At 48.0% G+C, this 22,329-nt stretch overlaps 1 protein-coding gene across 2 annotated transcripts in view; it reads left to right on the top strand.

The window, feature by feature from the left end:
• The first annotated feature begins 10,725 nt into the window (after positions 1-10,725).
• Positions 10,726-22,329, top strand: part of LOC307206303 (stimulated by retinoic acid gene 6 protein-like) — a 53,357-nt gene continuing 41,753 nt past the window's right edge. Inside the window, exon 1 of one of the 2 annotated variants that reach the window (XM_079959419.1) lies at positions 10,726-10,993. In XM_079959419.1, the coding sequence (XP_079815545.1) occupies positions 10,980-10,993 (14 nt within the window). In that variant the 5' untranslated portion in view covers positions 10,726-10,979. The remainder of the gene's footprint in view (positions 10,994-22,329) is intronic. The other variant, XM_079959418.1, reaches the window with a different exon arrangement.

Here is a 22,329-nt window from a genome sequence, read left to right as displayed (position 1 = left end):
CAATGCATGGTTATTGAGACCTATCAAGAGTGTCAGAAAAGTGTAACAAACTTATGAGTTCTCTGAGGTGTAACACAAAGGGTGGTGGGGCAGAAATAAAAAAAACTGAGCCACCCACATCCCATCCCTTCATCTTAAAGGTAAAGGTAAAGGTACCCCTGCCCGTACGGGCCAGTCTTGACAGACTCTGGGGTTGTGCGCCCATCTCACTTAAGAGGCCAGGGGCCAGCGCTGTCCGGAGACACTTCCGGGTCACGTGGCCAGCGTGACATCGCTGCTCTGGTGAGCCAGAGCCGCACACGGAAACGCCGTTTACCTTCCCGCTGGTAAGCGGTCCCTATTTATCTACTTGCACCCGGAGGTGCTTTCGAACTGCTAGGTTGGCAGGCGCTGGGACCGAGCAGCGGGAGCGCACCCCGCCGCAGGGATTCGAACCTCTGACCTTTCGATCGGCAAGCCCTAGGCGCTGAGGCTTTAACCCACAGCGCCACCTGCGTCCCATCCCTTCATCTTATACCTGCATAAAAGGTAAAGGGACCCTGACCATTAGGTCCAGTCGTGACCGACTCTGGGGTTGCGGCGCTCATCTCGCTTTATTGGCTGAGGGAGCCAGCGTACAGTTTCCAGTTCATGTGGCCAGCAGGACTAAGCGCTTCTGGCGAACCAAAGCACACGGAAACGCCGTTTACCTTCCCGCCAGAGTGGTACCTATTTACCTACTTGCACTTCATGCTTTCCAACTGCTAGGTTGGCAGGAGCAGGGACCGAGCAATGGGAGCTCACCCTGTCGTGGGGATTCGAACCGCCGACCTTCTGATCGGCAAGCCCTAGGAGGTTCAAACTCCAAGACTGCCACAAACATATGGAAACCTTACTAGAGTGAGGGTTTCGTGCTACACAGCCTGCTCCTCTGTAATTCATGGTGACTGTAGTCAATCTTTGTGGAACCACAGCAGTGTTATATTTTGTTAAGTTTGCTTATTAAGTTTTAAAAAGTGTAATAAAGTAATTTTCTTTTAATGAAGCCACTGGGTAAGGTCATCTGGCAACTTGGCAGCAAGCACAATCAATTACACTCACTCAGTTTTTTCTCGCATTTCTGTTTGCCCCTAGGGAGGTTGAGGAGATTCTAAAGTCAGCAATGGTCAGGATGCTGAGGAACAATGTGTGGTCTAGACCAGGCATTACCAAACTCGGCCCTCCAGATGTTTTGGGACTATAATAATAATAATAATTTATTATTTATACCCCGCCCATCTGGCTGGGTTTCCCCAGCCACTCTGGGTGGCTTCCAACAAAACACTAAAATACAATAACCTATTAAACATTAAAAGCTTCCCTAAACAGGGCTGCCTTTAGATGTCTTCTAAAAGTTTGGTAGTTATTTTTCCCTTTGACATCTGGTGGGAGGGCATTCCACAGGGAGGGCGCCACCACCGAGAAGGCCCTCTGCCTGGTTCTCTGTAACTTGGCTTCTCGCAGCGAGAGAACCACCAGAAGGCCCTTGGCGCTGGACCTCAGTGTCCGGGCAGAACGATGGAGGTGGAGACGCTCCTTCAGGTATACTGGACCGAGGACTACAATTCCCATCATCCCTGACCACTGGTCCTGTTAGCTAGGGATGATGGGAGTTGTAGTCCCCAAGCAGCTGGAGGGCCGAGTTTGGGGGTGCCTAGTCTAGACAATACAGTAGTTTCACCGTTCCAGCGTTAGGTATTTTGGACAGTAGCAGCTGGTGCAGAATAGTAGAACAACCCCCCAGAAACCAGCATTGTGGCAACTTTCCTGTACGGGGCTGGGGAAGTACAGTGGGAAGGTTGGGGTGGGGCATGCATGGATGCACTGGTTGGAAATATTGAATCGACTCTGCCCCTCCCCATCCAGATAAGATGCAGTGATATTAGTATCAGCAGGGTGACTCTGCAGCTCTGTCCCAGTATACCAGTGACCACTGGTAATTCCTTGTAGATATCACCTGTGCAGTTTTGGGGTGCTTGTGGGTTCAGCGAGTAGCTGAAATGGACAAGAGTACTTTGCAGAAGCTTCTGCTAATACATCAGTTTTGCTCCTACCTGAAGAAATTACCCTTACAATATCCTCTACATGTGGCTGGGTTTTTTTAAAAATAATATTTTTTATTCAGTTTTACACTACATATTTAAATTCAAACATTAGACATAACCATCAACATTTAGGATTCCCTAAATCTTTGGACTTCCTTCCACCCTTCCATGGTTTCCATTTTCAATCTTTTTCAACTGCATCATATATTTTCTCTATTTTTCTTAAAATAATCCATTTTTACCTTAATTAATAGTACATTACAAGCGTTACTCAAATCCTGCCAAAGTTTTTAGTTGTTTACAGTACTCTCTTAGGTAATTTGTAAATTTCTCCCATTCCTTATTAAAGTTTCTCTCTTCCTGGTTTCTGATTTTCCCAGTCATTTTCACCATTTCCGTGTAGTCCATCATCTTCATTAGCCATTTGTCTCTGGTCGGGACTTTATCTTCTTTCTATCTCTGGGTCAGAAGTTTCCGTGCTGCTCTCGTCAAGTGCATAAATAGTCGTTTCTGCTCCTTTGGTATCTACATGCGGCTGCTTTTGATTCAGAATGCAGGAGCCAGACTCTTGTCTGGTGTGATATGCTAAGACCAGATGAGCAGCCAGTCTTATTTCATTTTCATTTAGGGTAAAGGTAAAGGGACCCCTGAGCATCAGGTCCATTTGTGGCCGCCTCTGGGGTTGTGGCGCTCATCTCGCTTTACTGGCCAAGGGAGCCGGTGTATAGCTTCTGGGTCATGTGGCCAGCATGACTAAGCCGCTTCTGGCAAACCAGAGCAGCGCATGGAAACGCCATTTACCTTCCCACTGGAGCGGTACCTATTTATCTACTTGCACTTTGATGTGCTTTCAAACTACTAGGTTGGCAGGAGCAGGGACTGAGCAATGGGAGCTCACCCCGTTGCGGGGATTTGAACTGCCAACCTTCTGATTGGCAAGCCCAAGAGGCTCTGTGGCTTAACCCACAGCGCCACCCGCATTTAGGGTAGACAGGTGCTAAAACAGGGTTTCCCAAACTTGGGTCTCCTGCTGTTGGGACTACAATGCCCATCGCCCCTGACCACTGGGTCTGCCATCTAGGGATGATGGGAGTTGTAGTCCAACAACAACTGGAGACCACAGTGTTTGGGGAACACTGTTCTAAAAAGAGGATAGGGCTCATTCCCCTTTAAGAGTTGTGCAGAAGATGCCATTTCAGCAGGTGTAGCTTTTCATGTAAATTGCAGCGCCGAAATTCCCTCTTGTGCACTATTAAAGGTACAGGAGCCCTGTCCTCTCTCTAGCACCCAGACAGCAGACTGATCCTCTCAGCCTGATGGAAAGGACTCGGGGAAATTTATAATGGTTTTGTTTAAGGGGTGGCATCTCCATTGAGAATAGCTTCAGAGTGGAGAAAAGGAAATATTTCTTTTCACAGTACGTAGGGGACGCAGGTGGCGCTGTGGGTTAAAGCCTCAGCGCCTAGGACTTGCCGATCAAAAGGTCGGCGGTTCGAATCCCTGCGGCGGGGTGCGCTCCCGCTGCTCGGTCCCAGCGCCTGCCAACCTAGCAGTTCGAAAGCACCCCCGGGTGCAAGTAGATAAATAGGGACCGCTTACCAGCGGGAAGGTAAACGGCGTTTCCGTGTGCGGCTCTGGCTCGCCAGAGCAGCGATGTCACGCTGGCCACGTGACCCGGAAGTGTCTCCGGACAGCGCTGGCCCCTGGCCTCTTAAGTGAGATGGGCGCACAACCCCAGAGTCTGTCAAGACTGGCCCGTACGGGCAGGGGTACCTTTACCTTTACCTTTAACTAAGATATGGAATTCAGGATTGTGGCATGTAGTCATGGGCACTAGTTTCCATGTTGTAATTTTTAAAAAGTGGCTTGGCCCATATAAAAGGAAGAGATGGACGGAAGGAGGAAATCAAAATATGCTCAGCAATTTTGCTGCTACATTCTGCCAGCCCACCCCTTGCAGCCAACCTGCCAGCTAGATGTGTATATTTGGGAACTTTTGTTTAGCGTGCCCTTTCTTTGTCAATAAATAATAAGAGAGATGTTTGTCGCCCCACCCCCCGCTAATTCTGGGAGGTGTATGTCTACTGCTTAGCTTACTTTAGTAGGAAAACCATGTGAAACCCTGGACTCTTAAAGGGGCACCATTTATTTTTGAATCAGCATTTTGCAACACCAGAAAGTTAGGCAAAACAGCTTACAAATTTGTGAGAGTATTCTTAAAGCAGTTGAATTACTTATCATCTCCTGCGCAAATAGTCTATGGAAACATAATCACCCCATTTTTAAAAATACAATAAAACTGCTAGGCAGAGAGAGAGGGAGGCTGGCTTAAGGACAAACAAACATTTTTTCAGGAGCAAACTTCATGCAGATGGGCAGCCAGTGCAGATATTTTAACAATGGTTTTCTATTGTCGGCCATGTGCCCCAATCAGCACTCTGGCTACTGCATTTTTTCTGCCCGGACGCTGAGGTCCAGCGCTGAGGGCCTTCTGGCAGTTCCCTCATTGTGAGAAGCAAAGCTACAGGGAACCAGGCAGAGGGTCTTCTCAGTTGTGGCACCCACCCTGTGGAATGCCCTCCCATCAGATGTCAAAGAGATAAACAACTACCTGACATTCAGAAGACATCTTAAGGCAGCCCTGTTCAGGGAAGTTTTTTATGTATGACATATTAGTGTATTTTTTGTATTTGTGGAAGCTGCCCAGAGTGGGCAGAGTCTAAAGTTATCGTTCCTGCTCACTTGTATGAATGAAGATTTCAGATAAATATTCAGTTCTATGTGGAGTTTTGTGCAAATGTATAAGCAAACACTCTGAGCTGCTCACAGAACTGTAGGCCTTAATCCTTACCTGAAACCGTCATAATCTTAGTTCATTTTGACTCTGGAATACCATTTTCCCAAGGTTTTTTGTTTGTTTGGGCAGGACTAAAATGATATGTGTACACTGTGATGACGAATGATGTCTCTCTCAAACTACCATATTTTTCATCCTATAGGGCGCACCAGCCCATAGGACGCACCTCGTGTTTTTTTTTTTTTTGGGGGGGGGGAAATGAATAAAAAAAAATTATTTCCCCCTCCCAGCCGTGGCTGCCGCCCCAAGCCTTGCACACACCTGCCCGAAGCACGGGGCACCCTCCGGAGGGCTCCGCGTGCTTCGGGCTGCAGGCTGCCGCCCCAAGCCTTGCGCGCCCGGCGGGAACTCCCGCCAGGCACGCGAGGCTTGCGGACAGCTTCCTGAAGCCTGGAGAGCAAGAGGGGTTGGTGCGCACCGATGCCTCTCGCTCTCCAGGCTTCAGCGAAAGCCTGCATTCGCCCCACAGGACCCACACACATTTCCCCTTCATTTTTGGAGGGGAAAAAGTGCGTCCTATGGGGTGAAAAATACGGTACTTTCAGCTTTGTCTAAAACTAATGTCTCTTTCCAGCTGCACAGTGTCATCTACAGTGGTACCTCGGGATAAGTACTTAATTCGTTCTGGAGGTCCGTTCTTAACCTGAAACAGTTCTTAACCTGAAGCACCACTTTAGCTAATGGGGCCTCCTGCTGCCGCCGTGCTGCCGGAGCAAGATTTCTGTTCTCATCCTGAAGCAAAGTTCTTAACCTGAAGCACTATTTCTGGGTTAGCGGAGTCTGTAACCTGAAGCGTATGTAACGTGAAGCGTATGTAACCCGAGGTACCACTGTATTTCTTTTCTTTTTCGATGCAAGAGAATCCTGTGGTCATGGGCTAAGTGACATTTAAAACCTTCCATTATTTATTTTTCATGCTATGGAATCAGATAAAAACCCATTCAGGAGTGCATTATACTGCCCTGCAGGTAAATGGAGGGGGACTTAATTCCACCTCGGCAGCTGAGCATAATTTCTCTGGGACTGTGCCATAAATCACCTGCCCCTATTGTTACTGGGTTAAGAGAAACCAGAGAAGCCTAAACCAGACTTTCACCATTCAGGATGAAATGTAGACAGAAAGACAAAAATATTAAGTCACCCTCTTTGTCCCATCCTATAGGGCAGGTTTAAGAGCTGGTTGTAACAGGAAGAGGGCAGAATTCGGGATTACAGTTGGCTACATTTTTATTTTGAGAAGTTGTACCTGGTGTCAGGAGTGAGCCAGCAGTAAATCACACGGAATGGGTGAAGTTAACTCTTTATTAGAAAAATTGGAGTGCCAGGCCTGATTACAGCAACTCTTCTCCAGTGGGTCTTGCCCCTGTGAGGCAGTTGTGAATACTGAAGGTCCCCACCTTCCCACAGCTGCCTAAGTCTCCTCCTATCCAGGATTTTCCGCAAGCAATCTGAGACTATGCTGACGTGCCTGCCTTTGCTCCTCCCGCTTCATGCCTCTCCTGGTCCCGGTGGTTTACTCTTATGAGACTCCCTGCAGATGGGTAGGTGTCAGGATATAGTCCGGTTTCACCCAACGCCTAAGCCAAACTGCTTACATCTGTAACCAATAAAATTGTGACCTATTTTATCTCATTAACCTAAACATTCATGTCCGTGTGTTTATTATCTAAGGGAACTGCGGGGCCCAGGGCCTCGCCATGCACTGAGTATTCTGTGACCTGCTTCCTGCTTTTGTGCTGCTCTGTTGGTTTTGAGAGAGTCAAAGCCACTCCCTTGATGCGAATGAGTTTAGCAGCTGCAGAAGTAAAGCCCGTAGCCAAAACCAACAACTAAGGAACAACAACAGCAGAGAAAATACCCCTCCTAGATTTTTGTGAAGGAGAGAGCAGGCCACCTAGGGAAAGCGTTATTTTTAATAAGAGCAATAAGGAAATTAAAAGCAAGGTGTTCCCTGAAATAACACAAGCGGCACAGTGTACGTTAAATCAAATCCCCCATTTTTAATTGACTGCTCATTGAGGCATTAATATAAACTAGGGAAATGGGGACCCACCTCCCTTAATTATGGGAACTACAGTTTACCCACAAAGGGCTACAATTCCAAGCACCCTTAAACTACAGTTCCCATGATTTTGGGGGTCTGTGTAGGCAGTGGCATAGTGTGGGTTTGGGGCACCCATAGTGGGTGTATCTTAGCATGTCAGGGGTGGGGCATGGAGGGTGAACAACGCCCTCCAGGGCCAATGACACCAGATTCTGAGAGGGCACAAGAGGGTGCCCCCAGGCACCCCCATCATAGGCACCCTGTGGGGAAGCAAGCCATACTGGGGCCAGGCCTTTGGGGCTGGAATGGGGCCTCTGTCTCCTACAGAGACAGGAGACAGACCATGGGTCCCACTTGGTTCTGGTGTGGGGGGAGCTCAGAGGGCCAATGTTTGCTTAATTTTTTGTAAGCCGCCTTGAGTCCCAGTTCTGAGGAAAAATCAGAATACAGTGGTACCTTGGGTTACAAATGCTTCAGGTTACAGACGCTTTAGGTTTCAGACTCTGCTAACCCAGAAATAGTACCTCGGGTTAAGAACTTTGCTTCAGGATGAGAACAGAAATCGCACGCCAGCAGCATGGCGGCAGCGGGAGGTCTCATTAGCTAAAGTTGTACCTCAGGTTAAGAACAATTTCATTCCGGAGGTCTGTTCTTAACCTGAAACTGTTCTTAACCTGAAGCACCACTTTAGCTAATGGGGCCTCCTGCTGCCGCCGCGCCACTGGAACACAATTTCTGTTCTCATCCTGAAGCAAAGTTCTTAACCTGAAGCACTATTTCTGGGTTAGCGGAGTCTGTAACCTGAAGCTTATGTAACCTGAAGCATATGTAACCTGAGGTACCACTGCAATAACAATAGCCATTGCATTTTCTTTCTATGCTAGAAAACATACCAGTGGCTACAATGGGTGCCTTTTGCAGAGTGGGGATCTGGACCCAAACTTCCTAGTCTGGTTTAACACTCTTACACAGTAGTAAATTTGTCTATTTCTGAAGAGTGGATTCACTCTATTTCTGCAGTCACCACAAGTGTGTTGTTCTCCAGCATTCCTCTTGACTTTTCTGGTCCACTGTAACTCTAGCTGCTTCTTTACATTAGATGATATTTCCGTGACATTTATACAAACCTTCCTGCTGGGTGTGTTCTGCTTTTTTGTTCTGTCCTATTGAAAGGAAGAAAAGAAAGGTTGTTCTGCTGGTTCTGGGGTAGCAGGGTAACCACCTTAGGAGTACAGAAACTCCAGTGGCTAATTCATACTCTATTACGCTTTAAAATCACTTTTTGCCTTTGACTCAGTCCTGTCAGCTGCTCTGTCTGTGCTATTATGTGGGCAAAATGAATTGCCATTGGAAATAACAGAGAAGAGTCTTTGAATGAAAGATTTGTTTGTTTGTTTGTTTGTTTGTTTGTTTATTAGATTTCTTGTCCGCTCTTTACCATAACATCCCAGGGGTGGGTTACAACAGCTAAATACACAATTGTAAAATAAATAAAACAGTTACAACCACAAAGCACGTAAAGTGTAAAAACAATTAGAAACAGTTTCATATACAGATTCCAAATACAGAAACAATACAAGCATTTAAATTTAGATCCAATGTTGACAGGAATCCACAGGGACCTTTAACAAGATCTAAAACAGGGAAGAAGATAAAGTCCCGATCAGAGAAGAATGTTGATGGATTATGGCGAAATGGCTAAAATGACCGGAAATCAGGAAGGCCTAAATTTTAATAAGGAATGGGGAAAATTTATAACATCTTAAATACCATTGTAAACAGTTGAAACTGTTAGTAGGATTGGAACATCACTTGTAGTTTAATTGTGAATTTTGGATACAATGGAGAGATAAAAGATTTGGATTATTATGAAAGATGCAGGAGGAAATGATTAACAATAGGACCCACAAAGGGGAGGAGGGAAGAGATTCCATGGAATCTTGTTTTTATGTTGTGTGTTCGATATGTGACTGTAAAATTTCAATCTGAATACACACACACACACACACACACACACACACAGTGGTACCTCGGGTTAAGTACTTAATTCATTCCGGAGGTCCGTACTTAACTTGAAACTGTTCTTAACCTGAAGCACCACTTTAGCTAATGGAGCCTCCTGCTGCTGCCGCACCGCAGGAGCACAATTTCTGTTCTCACCCTGAAGCAAAGTTCTTAACCTAAAGCACTATTTCTGGGTTAGCGGAGTCTGTAACCTGAAGCGTATGTAACCCGATGTGCCACTGTACTGAAGGGGCCTCCCCCTCGGCCTCATTGTAAAGAAGCAAAACAATGGGTGCACATGGAGACATATGCAACTGGGAGCGTCCCTACCACAACTTGTAGCAGGTGCTATAACACAGAAACTCAGCCAAAAACAACTCAGTTATTCAGGACTGCGCACCTGATGTTTGTCATTTGTTCAATATGACTATGATTGTATATTATGTTGCTTTAGCTTCCTGTATGATTTATACAGTATCATCAACAACAAAAATCTATTGAAGATGTACATAAGGCCTTCAAGAATCTGGGGAAATCACTGATGCACAGTGGAAAGAAGGATATACGGTAGTGACGCTGAAAATCTGTGTTGTGAAATTATAGCAATAGCTTGAACACTTCCGAACAGTGGCGTAGCGTGGGGGGTGCAGGGGGGGCCGGTGGCACCGGGCGCAACATCTGGGGGGGGGCGCTCGCACTCGAGTGCTAAAATCCACGGGTTAGGGGGCGCAAATTACTTGCCTTGCCCCGGGTGCTGACAACCCACGCTACGTCACTGCTTCCGAAATCTATTCCACGACAAGGAGTACTTCTCTTCATGCCCCCACAACAACAAAAAACTCCTGGATAATGTGCCCAATGTTTCTGTTGCTCTAAAAGGAGCCTTCTCACACTTATGGGGAAACCACACACAGTGGGGAATGAACACAGTTTCTCAAAGCTCAGACTTGTAAAATATAGGCTCAACAGCGTTGCAAAAGAGCCCAGTTGGCTTGGCAACAATGTCAATGGAAGATGCCAACTTGGCCTCGAGGAATCTGAGACAGAATTTGCAAAGGAAAAGGCATGCAAAGTGAGGTTCTGGTGTACTTGAAATCAAAACTTTTAAGGTAAAGGCAAAGGGACCCCTGACCATTAGGTCCAGTCGTGGACGACTCTGGGGTTGCGGCACTCATCTCGCTTTATTGGCCGAGGGAGCTGGCGTACAGCTTCCGGGTCATGTGGCCAGCATGACTAAGCCGCTTCTGGCGAACCAGAGCAGCGCATGGAAATGCCGTTTACCTTCCCGCCGGAGCGGTACCTATTTATCTACTTGCACTTTGATGTGCTTTCGAACTGCTAGGTTGGCAGGAGCAGGGACCGAGCAACGGGAGCTCACCCCGTCACGGGGATTCGAACCACCAACCTTCTGATCGACCTTCTGATCAAAACTTTTAAGAGGCTGAGACAATTCACAGGATCGTTCAAAATGATTTGTGTGCCAAACATATTCTTTTGTATTTGAAAAAAAGTACTGTACTCAAAGACTGTTAGCAACGCGGGTGTGTGGTGTGCAAGCAATTAGTCGAGGGCGCAAATAGCCAGGCACCAGCAGTGCGCATACCCTAGATTAGAAAACGTCTGTTTCCACGGGATCTTTTCCAATTCCGGCAAACTGAGGTTGAGAAGAAACCGACGTGATGGCGACCGTTCTCCGGCCTCCAGGGGGCTTTGTGCTCGCTTATTCCGGGAGAGCCTCGCCCTGATTTTGCCCCCGGGGCATAGAAGCGCTTTATAAACAACAAGCCCTGCCAGCGCATGTGAGAAGAAGGCAGTGTCTCGCCCCAAATATGCCCGCGCCCGCCCTTCCTCCTCCCTCTGCCCCGACCTGACCCTCCCTGCGAAAAATGGAAATGAATCGGGAGGAGCCGAGAGGAGAGTAGCGCGCCATCCCTCTTCTCTCCCAAACTGAGCGAGGGGGGCGGCCTGTGCGCTCCACCATCTTCCCGTTTGGAGATCTCCAAGCAGAGCCATGGAGGACTTCTGGTAAGTCCGAGCAGCCGAGCTGTGGGGCAGGGGATTTGTGCAGGCAGGATGGCGCGGAAACGGGGGTGTTTGTGTGTGTGGATGCCTGCTGCCTCGGTGCCGCTTCTTTGCCAGGCGCTGCGTTCCCAGGATCCTGCAAGAAAGCGTAAAAATCTAACGCGCGCCAGGCGAAACACTGAGAAGAAGGCAAGACACGTGTTGCTGCTAATCTACGTGAAGACGGCAAGGCACGTGTTGCCATAGGAGCCAGCTCCGAGGGGCCGAGGTCACTTCAGCCTCTCCAATCAAATATATGAGCCCCCCCCGCCCCCCGCCCAAGTTGCTGGGCATTGCCTTTCAAATGGTGTGTGTGGCATAGGAGCTAACTCCGAGGGGCGGGGGGGGGGGGGTCCTTCGCCACCCCATAAAAGTTGATGGGCATTGCCATTCAAAGGCTGAGTGTCCACCACATCCTGTAATCGATTATGCAGGGCGGGGTTTACCTGCCCCCCTCCCAATTTTGATTCAATTCGACACCCCTACGTGTTGTCTTCCAAACCCCACCGCGAACCGGTTGCTGTTTAGGCGCGACCCTGCACGTGTCTTACTCAGAAGTAAGCCCCACTAAGGCCAGTAGAATTTACTCCCAGGAAAAATGGGTAGTGCATCAATGCAAAGCTGTTCTTGGTGGTGCTGGGGTGAAACCCGTGAGAAGGCTCCGGTTACTTGTCTGGATTTTGTTTTTATTCTTGGCTTTTTTTGAATCTCTTTGAAACTTAATCTTTGATGGAAATAGCAAAGGATGGGGCGTCACGGAGAGCGTCCACCCTTTTCTCAGAGCCGGGGTGGGTTGGGGGCTAGCCAGGTTTTTATGCCCTGGTGAAGCCTCCGGAAAGGCACCATTGAGGCTCCCAGCCTTTGTGTGTACCCAAATGCCTGTGGGTTTTTTGTTTTTTTTGCCAAACTGGGTTTTTGACCCGGGTGGAAATGAGCCTCCGTTCTCCCCTGCTAGCTGTGTTTGCCCTTCCCCAATTGCTTTTCTTTCCCAAACGAAATCTATTTATAGAAACGTGCGCACATATATGGGGATGTATGAAAAATATATTTCTCTCACACTCTCCTTCTGTTTAACATGGGGATATAGAGGGAAGAGGTAAGGGAAAGGGAGATCTTTAGGTAAGGAACTTTTGTCACTTGGCCAGAAAGGAAACATCTTAGCAGCCTAATTCTGTGTAGTTACTTCTGTAATTCCACCAGTCAACAAGTGCTTTCTAAAGGAAAACACAAGGGCCCCCTGTTCTATCCCGCCAAGAATTTTCAGTCTGAAGTCGAACACAGAAGAATCAAGAGGAAGGAGAGGCAGAAATAAGCAGGAGAGAAGCATGGAAACTCATGGGGCTAAGATTTGCAGCGGCGTAGCGTGACTTGTCAGCACCCGGGGCAAGGCAAGTAATTTGTGCCCCCTAACCCGGGGCAAGGCAAGCAATTTGTGCCCCTAACCCCTAACCTGCCGCCGCTGCCAGCTTCTTCTTGCTGCTGCCTGGGCTGGTCGGGTGTGGTTCTCTCCCGCGCTCAGCGCTGCGCTGGGCGGCCACTGCACTGTCCCTCCCCCAGATAGTCCCTCCCTCGCTCTCTCTCTCTGCTCCGCAACGCAACGCACGCCTGGCACCCTCCCCCTCCACAGTGGGCAGCGACCCGGCAGCTCGGATTGGATTCGGACAGCCAGCACTGCAGTGAGAGAGAGTGAGCCAGGTAGGGGCAGAGAGCTGCGAGTGCGCCCCCCCCAATGTTGCGCCCAGTGCGGCTGGCCCCCTGCACCCCCCACGCTACGCCACTGCAGATTTGTAGCTCTTTTCCCCACAAACTTAAGGCAGGAGAAATCTGATGTTAATCTGTTTTTGATTCTGTCCAGTGAATGAAAATTACTGTATTTTTCGCTCTATAAGATGCACCAGACCACAAGATGCACCTAGTTTTTGGAGGAGGAAAACAAGAAAAGAAATATGCTGAATCTCAGACGCCAGAACAGCAATAGGGATCGCTGCGCAGTGAAAGCAGCTATCCCTCTTGCTGTTCTGGCTTCTGGGATAGCTGCGCAGCCTGCATTCGCTCCATAAGATGCACACATATTTCCCCTTACTTTTTAGGAGGGAAAAAGTGAGTCTTATAGAGCAAAAAATATGGTATGTTTTAAAGGTCACACTGGTAGTGGGTTGAGTCCATTATGTTTTGTTCTAAGCTTCTTCTTCTTCTTCTTCTTCTTCTTCTTCTTCTTCTTCTTCTTCTTCTTCTTCGGCAATCACTCGTAGCCGAGTAAGATTGTCTACCATGAACACGGTCTTCACAGTGAGTCCGTAAGTGACCTTGGAGGCCAATTCTGGATCCACACATCCTTCCACATTGGGTACATAGGTTTCTGTGTGGGAGTTGATCACGGTGAGGGTTTGCTAAGCGTGCCTTCCTCTTAGCATGTTACTCCTTTGCGTCCTGAGTTTGAGCGTCTTCAAAGCCCATGACACTTTTGGTAAAGGTTGTTATCCAACTGGAGTGCTTGCAGGCCAGGGTTCCCCCGTCGTCAGTGTTTATACTACATTTTAAAATATTTACCTTGAGAAAGTTTTTAAACCTCTTTTGTTGACCACCAGCATGACGCTTTCCATTTTTAAAGTTCGTAATAGAGTAGTTGGGATGTGGGTGGCACTGTGGGTTAAACCACAGAACCTAGGACTTGCCTATCAGAAGGTCAGCAGTTCAAATCCCCGTGACGGGGTGAGCTCTCGATGCTCGGTCCCTTCTCCTGCCAACCTAGCAGTTTGAAAGCACGTCAAAGTGCAAGTAGATAAATAGGTACTGCTCTGGCGGGAAGGTAAATGGCGTTTCCGTGTGTTGCTCTGGTTTGCCCAGAAAGTAATTGGCAGTCAGTGGATTTGGCCAGGATCGGTGTAATATCCTCAAACCATCCTGCCTTGGTGAGCAACCTGGCCGTCAAATTCTGCACCAGCTGAAGTTTCCGAACCATCTTCAGAGGCAAGCCTATGTATACATGTAACCTAGAGATTACCAGAACATAGACAACAGAAGTTAGGCTATCCCTGTCCAGATAGGGACACAACTGGGCCACCAGGCAAAGCTGATGGAAGGAACACGGTGTCATTGAGGGCACCTGAGCCTCAAGTGATAGCAAAGGATCTAGAACAGCCTTTCTCAACCTGTGGGTCCCCAGATGTTGTTGAACTACAACTCCCATTACCCATAGCTAGCAAGGCCAGAGCTCAGGCATGATGGGAGTTGTAGTCCAACAACATCTGGGACCCACAGGTTGAGAACTGCTGATCTAGAAGTACCGCCAAGCTACAGACCTGCTCCTTCAGAGTGAGTGTAACTCCATCAAGAGCAGGCAAACTCCCATCCATCTAATCTAGGGAATCACTCACTAATCGTGCTTCAGTCCTATCTGGATTGTATTAAGTACAGTCATAGTTCGGGATAAATACGCTTCAGGTTGAGCGCTTTCGGGTTGTGCTCTGTGGCGACCCAGAAGTAACGGAGCGCGTTACTTCTAGGTTTTGCCGCTCGCGCATGCATGGAAGTGACAAAACGCGATCCGCGCTGTTGCATCTTACTTTCTGCTCGGGATGTGAACGGGGCTCTGGAACGGATCCTGTTCACATCCCGAGGTACCACTGTAGTGGGTGGACATGGCAGAGAACTTCAATACCTAACAGACTGAGCTTCAGTTTGTTGACTCTCATCTAGTCAAAGTTATTGAGGGAAGACAACGGTCTACCACTGCCATCACCTGCAGAAGAAGAACTGTGTGTCATCAGCATATTGCTGATTGCTGTTTAGTCGTGTCCGACTCTTCGTGACCCCGTGGACCAGAGCACGCCAGGCACTCCTGTCTTCCGCTGCCTCCCACTGTTTGGTCAAACTCATGCTGGTAGATTCGAGAACACTGTCCATGCTGATAATGTATTCCAAAACCCCACTCAGCAGTTTCATGTAGATGTTATGGGGGTTTTCAACCAGTGTGCAATGGCACCCTGAGATGCCTTGAGTGATGGTCAGGGGTACCGCAGGCAACACTGACCTCTGTTCCTCAACCTTCTCTCCATCCTTTGATGCCCTCTCGCATCTCTGCCTCTCAAAGGCTTGCGTGGCTGTTTGTTGTGGGGGAGAGGAGATTGTTAGCCGCTTTGAGACTCCTTCGGGTAGTGATAAAGCGGGATATCAAATCCAAACTCTTCTTCCTCCTCCAGCCCTTGCTGTTGGGAAAGGACAGACAAGATGGAGGCCAGACAGTCAGTAAGGCAGGTGTTGTGCTGGCCTTTCTTGCGCTTGCTATGTGTAAGGCCTGCCTGGGAGTTGAGTGCTCGGTGCTGAAGGGGAGACTTTCTGCCATGCAAGCCCGGCGGTGCCTGCTGCCGCACCTGCTGCCTCCCAAGGTAAGGTGCTGGCCTCATGTTCACCTTTGGCCAGTCTCTGTTGGGCCACTAAGGCTGGTGGGGACATCCTCTCCGCAGGCCCCTGTGGGGCAGTGTGAGGAGGTGCCTCTCTTTGGGGCAGGGGGGGCAGCACAGAGACCAGGGATGGCAGCAGCAGCTGCCCAGAGGACTCCCAAGGAGAGGGGAGAGGAGGCTGAGGGAACACTCCACAAGGGAGGGTGTTTGAAAAAGGGCGAGAGGCTGCCAGCTCTGCTGGCAAGGGGTGACATAACTGGGCTCCGGAGCCCCACAGGGGTGCCGCAGAAAAAATGTACAGTTGGTCAAGGGAACCGTGGACTAAAAAACATTGAAAGCCTCAGTTAAGCCTTGAGGATCCCCACACAGAAGGCTCTATGGGACCAAAAAGTACTCCCCAAGCACCACCTGCTGGACACACCCATCCAAATAGTACAGTGGTACCTCAGGTTAAGTTCTTAATTCATTCCGGAGGTCTGTTCTCAACCTGAAACTGTTCTTAACCTGAAGCACCACTTTAGCTAATGGGGCCTCCTGCTGCTGATGTGCCGCCGGAGCACAATTTCTGTTCTCATCCTGAAGCAAAGTTTTTAACCTGAAGCACTATTTCTGGGTTAGTGGAGTCTGTAACCTGAAGCGTATGTAACCTGAAGCGTATGTAACCTGAGGTACCACTGTACTCAAATCGCCACAAATGTCTAGCTGCCATTTTGGGGCAAGACGGTTCTAAAGTCTTATTTTCCAAAGGATGGACTGATTGTGACTGATTCTCAGTTAAACATCTGGCTAGTTCAGATGACAACCTTGAGCCAAGTTAAGAACCTTGAAAACTTAAAGAAGAAAAGTCATTTTATCGACTAACAGTGCTCCAGACCTATAGGTTTTTTTTAAAGCAAATAGCTTATACGGTGGGCTTCCCTAGACCATCAACAACCTTAGAAAATGAGTGCCAGAGATACAGTCCATACCTGCAGGAAGGGGCTGGTCTCACAACTGCATCAGATACTGTTGAATGTGAAATGTGGTTTCCATGTCTTCAGAGGGTTTTTTTTTCTGAGACAGGTCTGGGAGAAAGCTTTTCTGATTCAGCCTGGGGCTCCCATTGGACCGCTGCACCACAAAAGATAATCTCAGCCTCAGTGAGCAAAGCCTGTCTTAAACTAATTTACCACTAGCACTCACTCCAGTAAAATTAACCCATCCCTATCACCTGAGTGCAGGAAGGGATGCTCAGAATGAGAATGAACCACATGTGATGGTTTTGCCCTGTTTCTCTAGCTTTGATCATATTTCTAAAATACCGTATTTTTCGCTCTATAGGACGCACTTTTTCCCCTCCAAAAATTAAGGGGATATGTGTGTGCGTCCTATGGAGCGAATGCAGGCTCCTTGGCTTCAGCAATAGCAACGCGAAGCCTCTGAAACACAGAGGGAGCACTCCCTCCGCACTCCGGAGGCTTCGCGTTGCTTTTGCTGAAGCCGCTGTGCTCCGGGGGCTTCAGGCAGCTATCCGCATGTCTTCGGAGCACAGTGGGAGTTCCCGCCACGCTCTGAAGGATTGCGGATAGCCGCTGAGTTTTCCCTCTCTGCGCAGCGCCCCTTCTGCGAAGCGGGAGGAGAAATGGAAGGGGCTCCATTTCTCCTGCCGCTTCGCTGAAGGGGCACTGTGCAGAGAGGGGGAGAATTCCCCCCCCTGTTCTCCCCCTCTAAAACAAGGTGCGTCCTATGGTCCGGTGCATCCTACAGAGCGAAAAATACGGTATGTAACCAGATCATCCTGTAAGCAGCTCCTTTTGCTCTTCCTTGCCCCCAAACCCCTTCTTGGAAATCTCATTAGTTTCCTCTTGGCTGCAGGCAGCAAAAGGTCCTCTGTTTTTCTTTTATTGAAAATTGGCACAAGCAAGTTTGACATCTCAGTTTCATGGAAAAATTAATGCACGATACATGGAAAATACATCTAATAGATTTAGACATGATATGGTTTTCATTCCTAACTTTCATAACTTTTGAGAATTCACAACCTCCCACCACCCACCCTGGATTTTGGAAGGAGCTGTATTAGATAGTTGTTTTTACTTTTGGCTTGATTTTAATGCTCGTCAATTGTTTCCAGTCATGTATTTTAACAATTATACATTAGAGATCTGAAACTGTGTGTTTTGTTACGGTTCTCCATTGTGCTGCAATTTGCAAAACAGAACAAAAAGCGAGCGATGGTGGGATAAGCTCCCCTGCATGTTCTTTTAAGAAAATTAGTTGAGAAAACCAGTCTGGTTCCCGCCTCTTATAAACAGTATTTCTAGCTACATCAGAATCTCATACTAATTCAAAATAAAGTCCCTTTGTGCTAAATACGTGCATTGGGTTGCTGCCCAAAGTTGCGAGTTTTTCATTTTATATTGCGTACAGTGACAGTAGTGAATGCCTGATTCCAGTTCTGGATTGATAACAGTTCTTGGTGGGTTTTCTTACCGCAACACAGCGCAGTGCCAGTGAGAGATTTCCTCCCATTAACAATAGCAGGAAGTCAGTTCTGACTGGGGTCATGCCAGTCGTGTAGACTTCCTCATTTGGCAGACTTCCTCCATCTGCCTCCAGTCGCCTCCTGCCACAGCAGCTACCTACAGGAAAAGCCACCATGCAGGACCAAATATCAGCTCTGGTTCCCCCCTCCATGTTCCTGAAGTAAGCGCCAAAATAGCCCACTCAGTATGCCTGAGAATCTAGAACAGAGGTTACGTGTCAAGGTCCGCAAGCCACCCCAAATAAACTCACACTTCACACATCAATTTTTGTTTAAGGTTTTTAGCATGATTTTGGCCACAACTTTATTTAAATACACACATGTGAGTGGTTGCTTAGGCATTGGTTATGACTATCTGTCCTTGCCCCAGGGACAGAACTGACTTCCGGATTCCAGCGGAAGCCGGTCAGGGAAAACAATATTGGGGAGAAATGAAGCTGGGCATCAGACCCTCACTTCTCACCTACATGCTCCCGGGGGCTTGCACGGCCCAAGCCCGATGTCAGGGACTTGGATGAAAGAATGGCAAGCCCCTGGATTCCTTTAACGGAATTCCCTTTCCGCACCACCATTGGAGGGGTAGGCACTCACCCCTCCACCAATGAATTTTAACCACTGCCTAACCGGCAACCTTACAAGTTTTGACGATTTGCTACACAGTAGGCAAACCTAGATAGCATCTTAAAAAGTAGAGACATCACCTTGCCAACAAAGGTCCGTATAGTAAAAGCTATGGTTTTCCCAGTAGTGATGTATGGAAGTGAGAGCTGGACCATAAAGAAAGCTGATCGCCGAAGAATTGATTCTTTTGAATTATGGTGCTGGAGGAGACTCTTGAGAGTCCCATGGACTGCAAGAAGATCAAACCTATCCATTCTGAAGGAAATCAGCCCTGAGTGCTCACTGGAAGGACAGATCGTGAGGCTGAGGCTCCAGTACTTTGGCCACCTCATGAGAAGAGAAGACTCCCTGGAGAAGACCCTGATGTTGGGAAAGATGGAGGGCACAAGGAGAAGGGGACGACAGAGGACGAGATGGTTGGATAGTGTCTTCGAAGCTACAAACATGAGTCTGACCAAACTGCGGGAGGCAGTGGAAGACAGGGGTGCCTGGCGTGCTCTGGTCCATGGGGTCACGAAGAGTCGGACACGACTAAACGACTAAACAACAACAAGGCAAAAACCAAATGGCAAAATGGCACCAGCCAATCAGCCAAATGGACAAAATTCCTACCAGGCCCCTGCCCCAAAAGCAGGTGACCCCATGACAGGCATAGCAAGGTCAAAGCAAAGAATGCCCCCAATTCAGGGAGGGTGGGCGGGTGATCCGATGCATGCAGCCCAAGAGGATGCCCAAGGCTACGTGTCCAGTATTTAAAACCTTTGATCCCTCCTTCAAATTGGCAACATCAAAATCTCCCCAGAGACTCGAATTATCCAATCACTGCCTGTGGCCATCCGAACGTATCCGCCCAGCAACAGTGGGGTGGCCTGCTGGCCCCCACCACAACATGGCATGGTCGGCCAATTGGTGCCATAGAAGGATAGAACTTTCTTTATGTACGCTACAGCAGCAGCAAGAATACTCATCGCAAAGCATTGGAAGACACAAGACCTACCCACCTTGGAAGAATGGCAGATGCAAGTAATGGACTATATGGAAATGGCGGAAATGACTGGCAGAATCCGAGACCAGGGAGAAGAGTTGGTGGAAGAAGATTGGAAGAAATTTAAAATCTATTTACAGAAACATTGTAAAATTTTTGAAAGTTGATGACGTTGAAATGAAATGAAGCGGTTCTAGTAATAAGGTAAAATAAGAATATGCAAGAATGGATTGATATTAGACGAAAATCTGAAGCTATAATATGTGAGGAAAAATAATTAAGGATAAATTAAGAGGGTATGAATTTGCTGAACCAATTTTTAAATGGAATACAAAAAAGGGAGGTGTGAGGAAGTCAGGAAAATAAGTTAATGAACGGTGAGAAATTAAAAAGGGATTTTTATTTTTTATTTTTCTTTCTATGTTAAATTTAAATTTTTGTATTTTTGTGTTTTTGTATTTTTCTTGTGTTTTTTGTTTATTGTCTTGTAACTTTTTTCTTGTTAAAAACTTAATAAAATATCATTTAAAAAAAAACAACTATCAGTCAACCATGAGACTTCCGGGTTTCGGCATACACACACACAAAAAAGAGACTTCCAATCTCACGGTTGTGGGTTCGAGTTCCAGCACCAGGCAAAAGATTCCTGCATTGCGGGGGTTGGACTGGATGACCCCTGTGGTCCCTTTAAACTCTACAGTTCTATGTTTCTATGAAAACTGATGAACTTGATCTGGTGATGCCAGCTTTTCAGTCACTTATTGTGCTGGTCCCGAGGGTTAACCGTGCATCGAGGTCCGAGTCCAGTCCAAGGTTGAGGGTGTGGTATGGAGGCTGTCCGTCAAAGCTGAAGCGGGGCCAAGGCGTGGAGTTGGGTGAGGTCAGGAACTCTGGCAGAAGAGCAGGACAGGGTGCAGGCAGAAACAGGCTACCAACAATGTTGCTCCTGCTGGCTTTTATCTGCCCCGAGGCATAGGGCGGACCCGGTCCACAGGTGACTCGCTTCTCCTGGCCTGGAGGCAAGCACTCCTTCTACGAGAACTTAGTTCCCTCCACCTCTCTGCCCTGAGGCTCTGCAGCTCAGGAGAGGCTGGAGGGTTACCGGACCCAGAGGCAACCTCAGCTTCCTCTGACGGAGCTGAGAGTGGAGCACCTGCAGGCAACGGGTCCTCCATCACCTCAGGAGCCAGAGCAGACTCAGCTTATGCCTGCACCTGAGGATCCAGCACAGGTGAGGACCCTTCAGGCTCAGGCCCCAGCCCCGGCTCAGCTGGTTCTGGAGGCGGGGACTCCTGTGCAGGCTGGGATTCCTCAGGTTCAGCCTCTGAGTCCGAATCCCAGGCCATCACACTTATGCCTCCAGTACCTCACTGCCCTCCTGCCTCTAAGCACTCCCCACTAGGCAATACCACTGCCCCCCCCCAGGGCTCAGTACTTCCCACCTTGGGAACCACTGGCCTAGAAGCATATGAGGCACTGCCAGATCTCTTTGAGGACATCCGTGTTGGTCCCCATAGAGACATGGGATAACAACATTGCAACAATGGAGTTTGTTTTTTTATATTTATATTTAATGTAGATGTATATAATCCCCAGCCCTGGATTTCAAAGAGTTCTTATTTGATTTCAAACAGGCAGGACGCCAGGAGGATGAACAGCTGAGTCCACTGATACAGTATTGACTGAGACACTAAGAGCCGAGAGAGTTCAAATCTGAAAATAATGGAAGCTAAGCCAGCAGGAAGGGGCAAAAAGACACACAGGGCCACAGAGACAACCTTTTCAAAGCTAGTGTTTGCTTGTACACAGTGGGTTGGCATGTGTGGTGATTATTAGTCATCACCACCCAGGGTTAGCAAATAAGGCATAGCATCTAATTTCAGCAAAGCACGTGATGAGATCTCCCACAATATCCTTGTTGACAACATGGTAAAAATGTGGGCTGGTCAATGTTACTGTTAGGTGGCTCAGAAATAAAAAAGCTTTTGTGTGTGGTGCTGTGGTCTAAACCACGGAGCCTCTTGGGCTTGCCGATCAGAAGGTCGGTGGTTTGAACCCCCACGATGGGGTGAGCTTCCATTGCTCTGTCCCAGCTCCTGCCAACCTAGCAGTCCGAAAGCACACCAGTGCAAGTAGATAAATAGGTACCACTGCGGTGGGAAGGTAAACCGGCGTTTCCATGCGCTCTGGTTTCTGTCACGGTGTTCCGTTGTGCCAGAAGTGGTTTAGTCATGCTGGCCACATGACCCGGAAAGCCGTCTGTGGACAAAAGCTGACTCCCTTGGCCTGAAAGAGAGATGAGTGCCACAACCTCATAGTTGCCTTTGACTGGATTTAACCATCCAGGGATCCTTTACCTTTTTACCTTTATTACCTTAGGTGGACCCGCAACCCCAATGAGGGAGGCCTTGCCACAAGACTCCGCCTTACAACCTCTGCTTGTTATCATTTTTGCAGGAAGTAGATGGCGAACTTATCAGATTTGAAGATAACACAGTGCTGCGAGGGACAAGATACAATCAATCAAACACACACACACACACACACACACACTTCCGAATTTTTACAAATTAACTTCAAATTAAATAGTTACATTATTTCATATATTGACTTTCCACTCCCACCTCCACAGTTATTTAATTCAAACTCTTTTCTACTGCACTATATATAAAATTCTCGTCTATTATCAAAATCCCTCTAATACAATTACTTTATCATTTTTCTTCTGTTGCTGCTATCTCGAATCCTGTCTGTGATTTCATTTGTA

Source organism: Podarcis cretensis, assembly GCF_951804945.1.
Source record: "Podarcis cretensis genome assembly, chromosome: 17".
Classification (NCBI taxonomy): Eukaryota; Metazoa; Chordata; class Lepidosauria; order Squamata; family Lacertidae; genus Podarcis; species Podarcis cretensis.
This window is presented reverse-complemented; position numbering and strand designations above follow the sequence as displayed.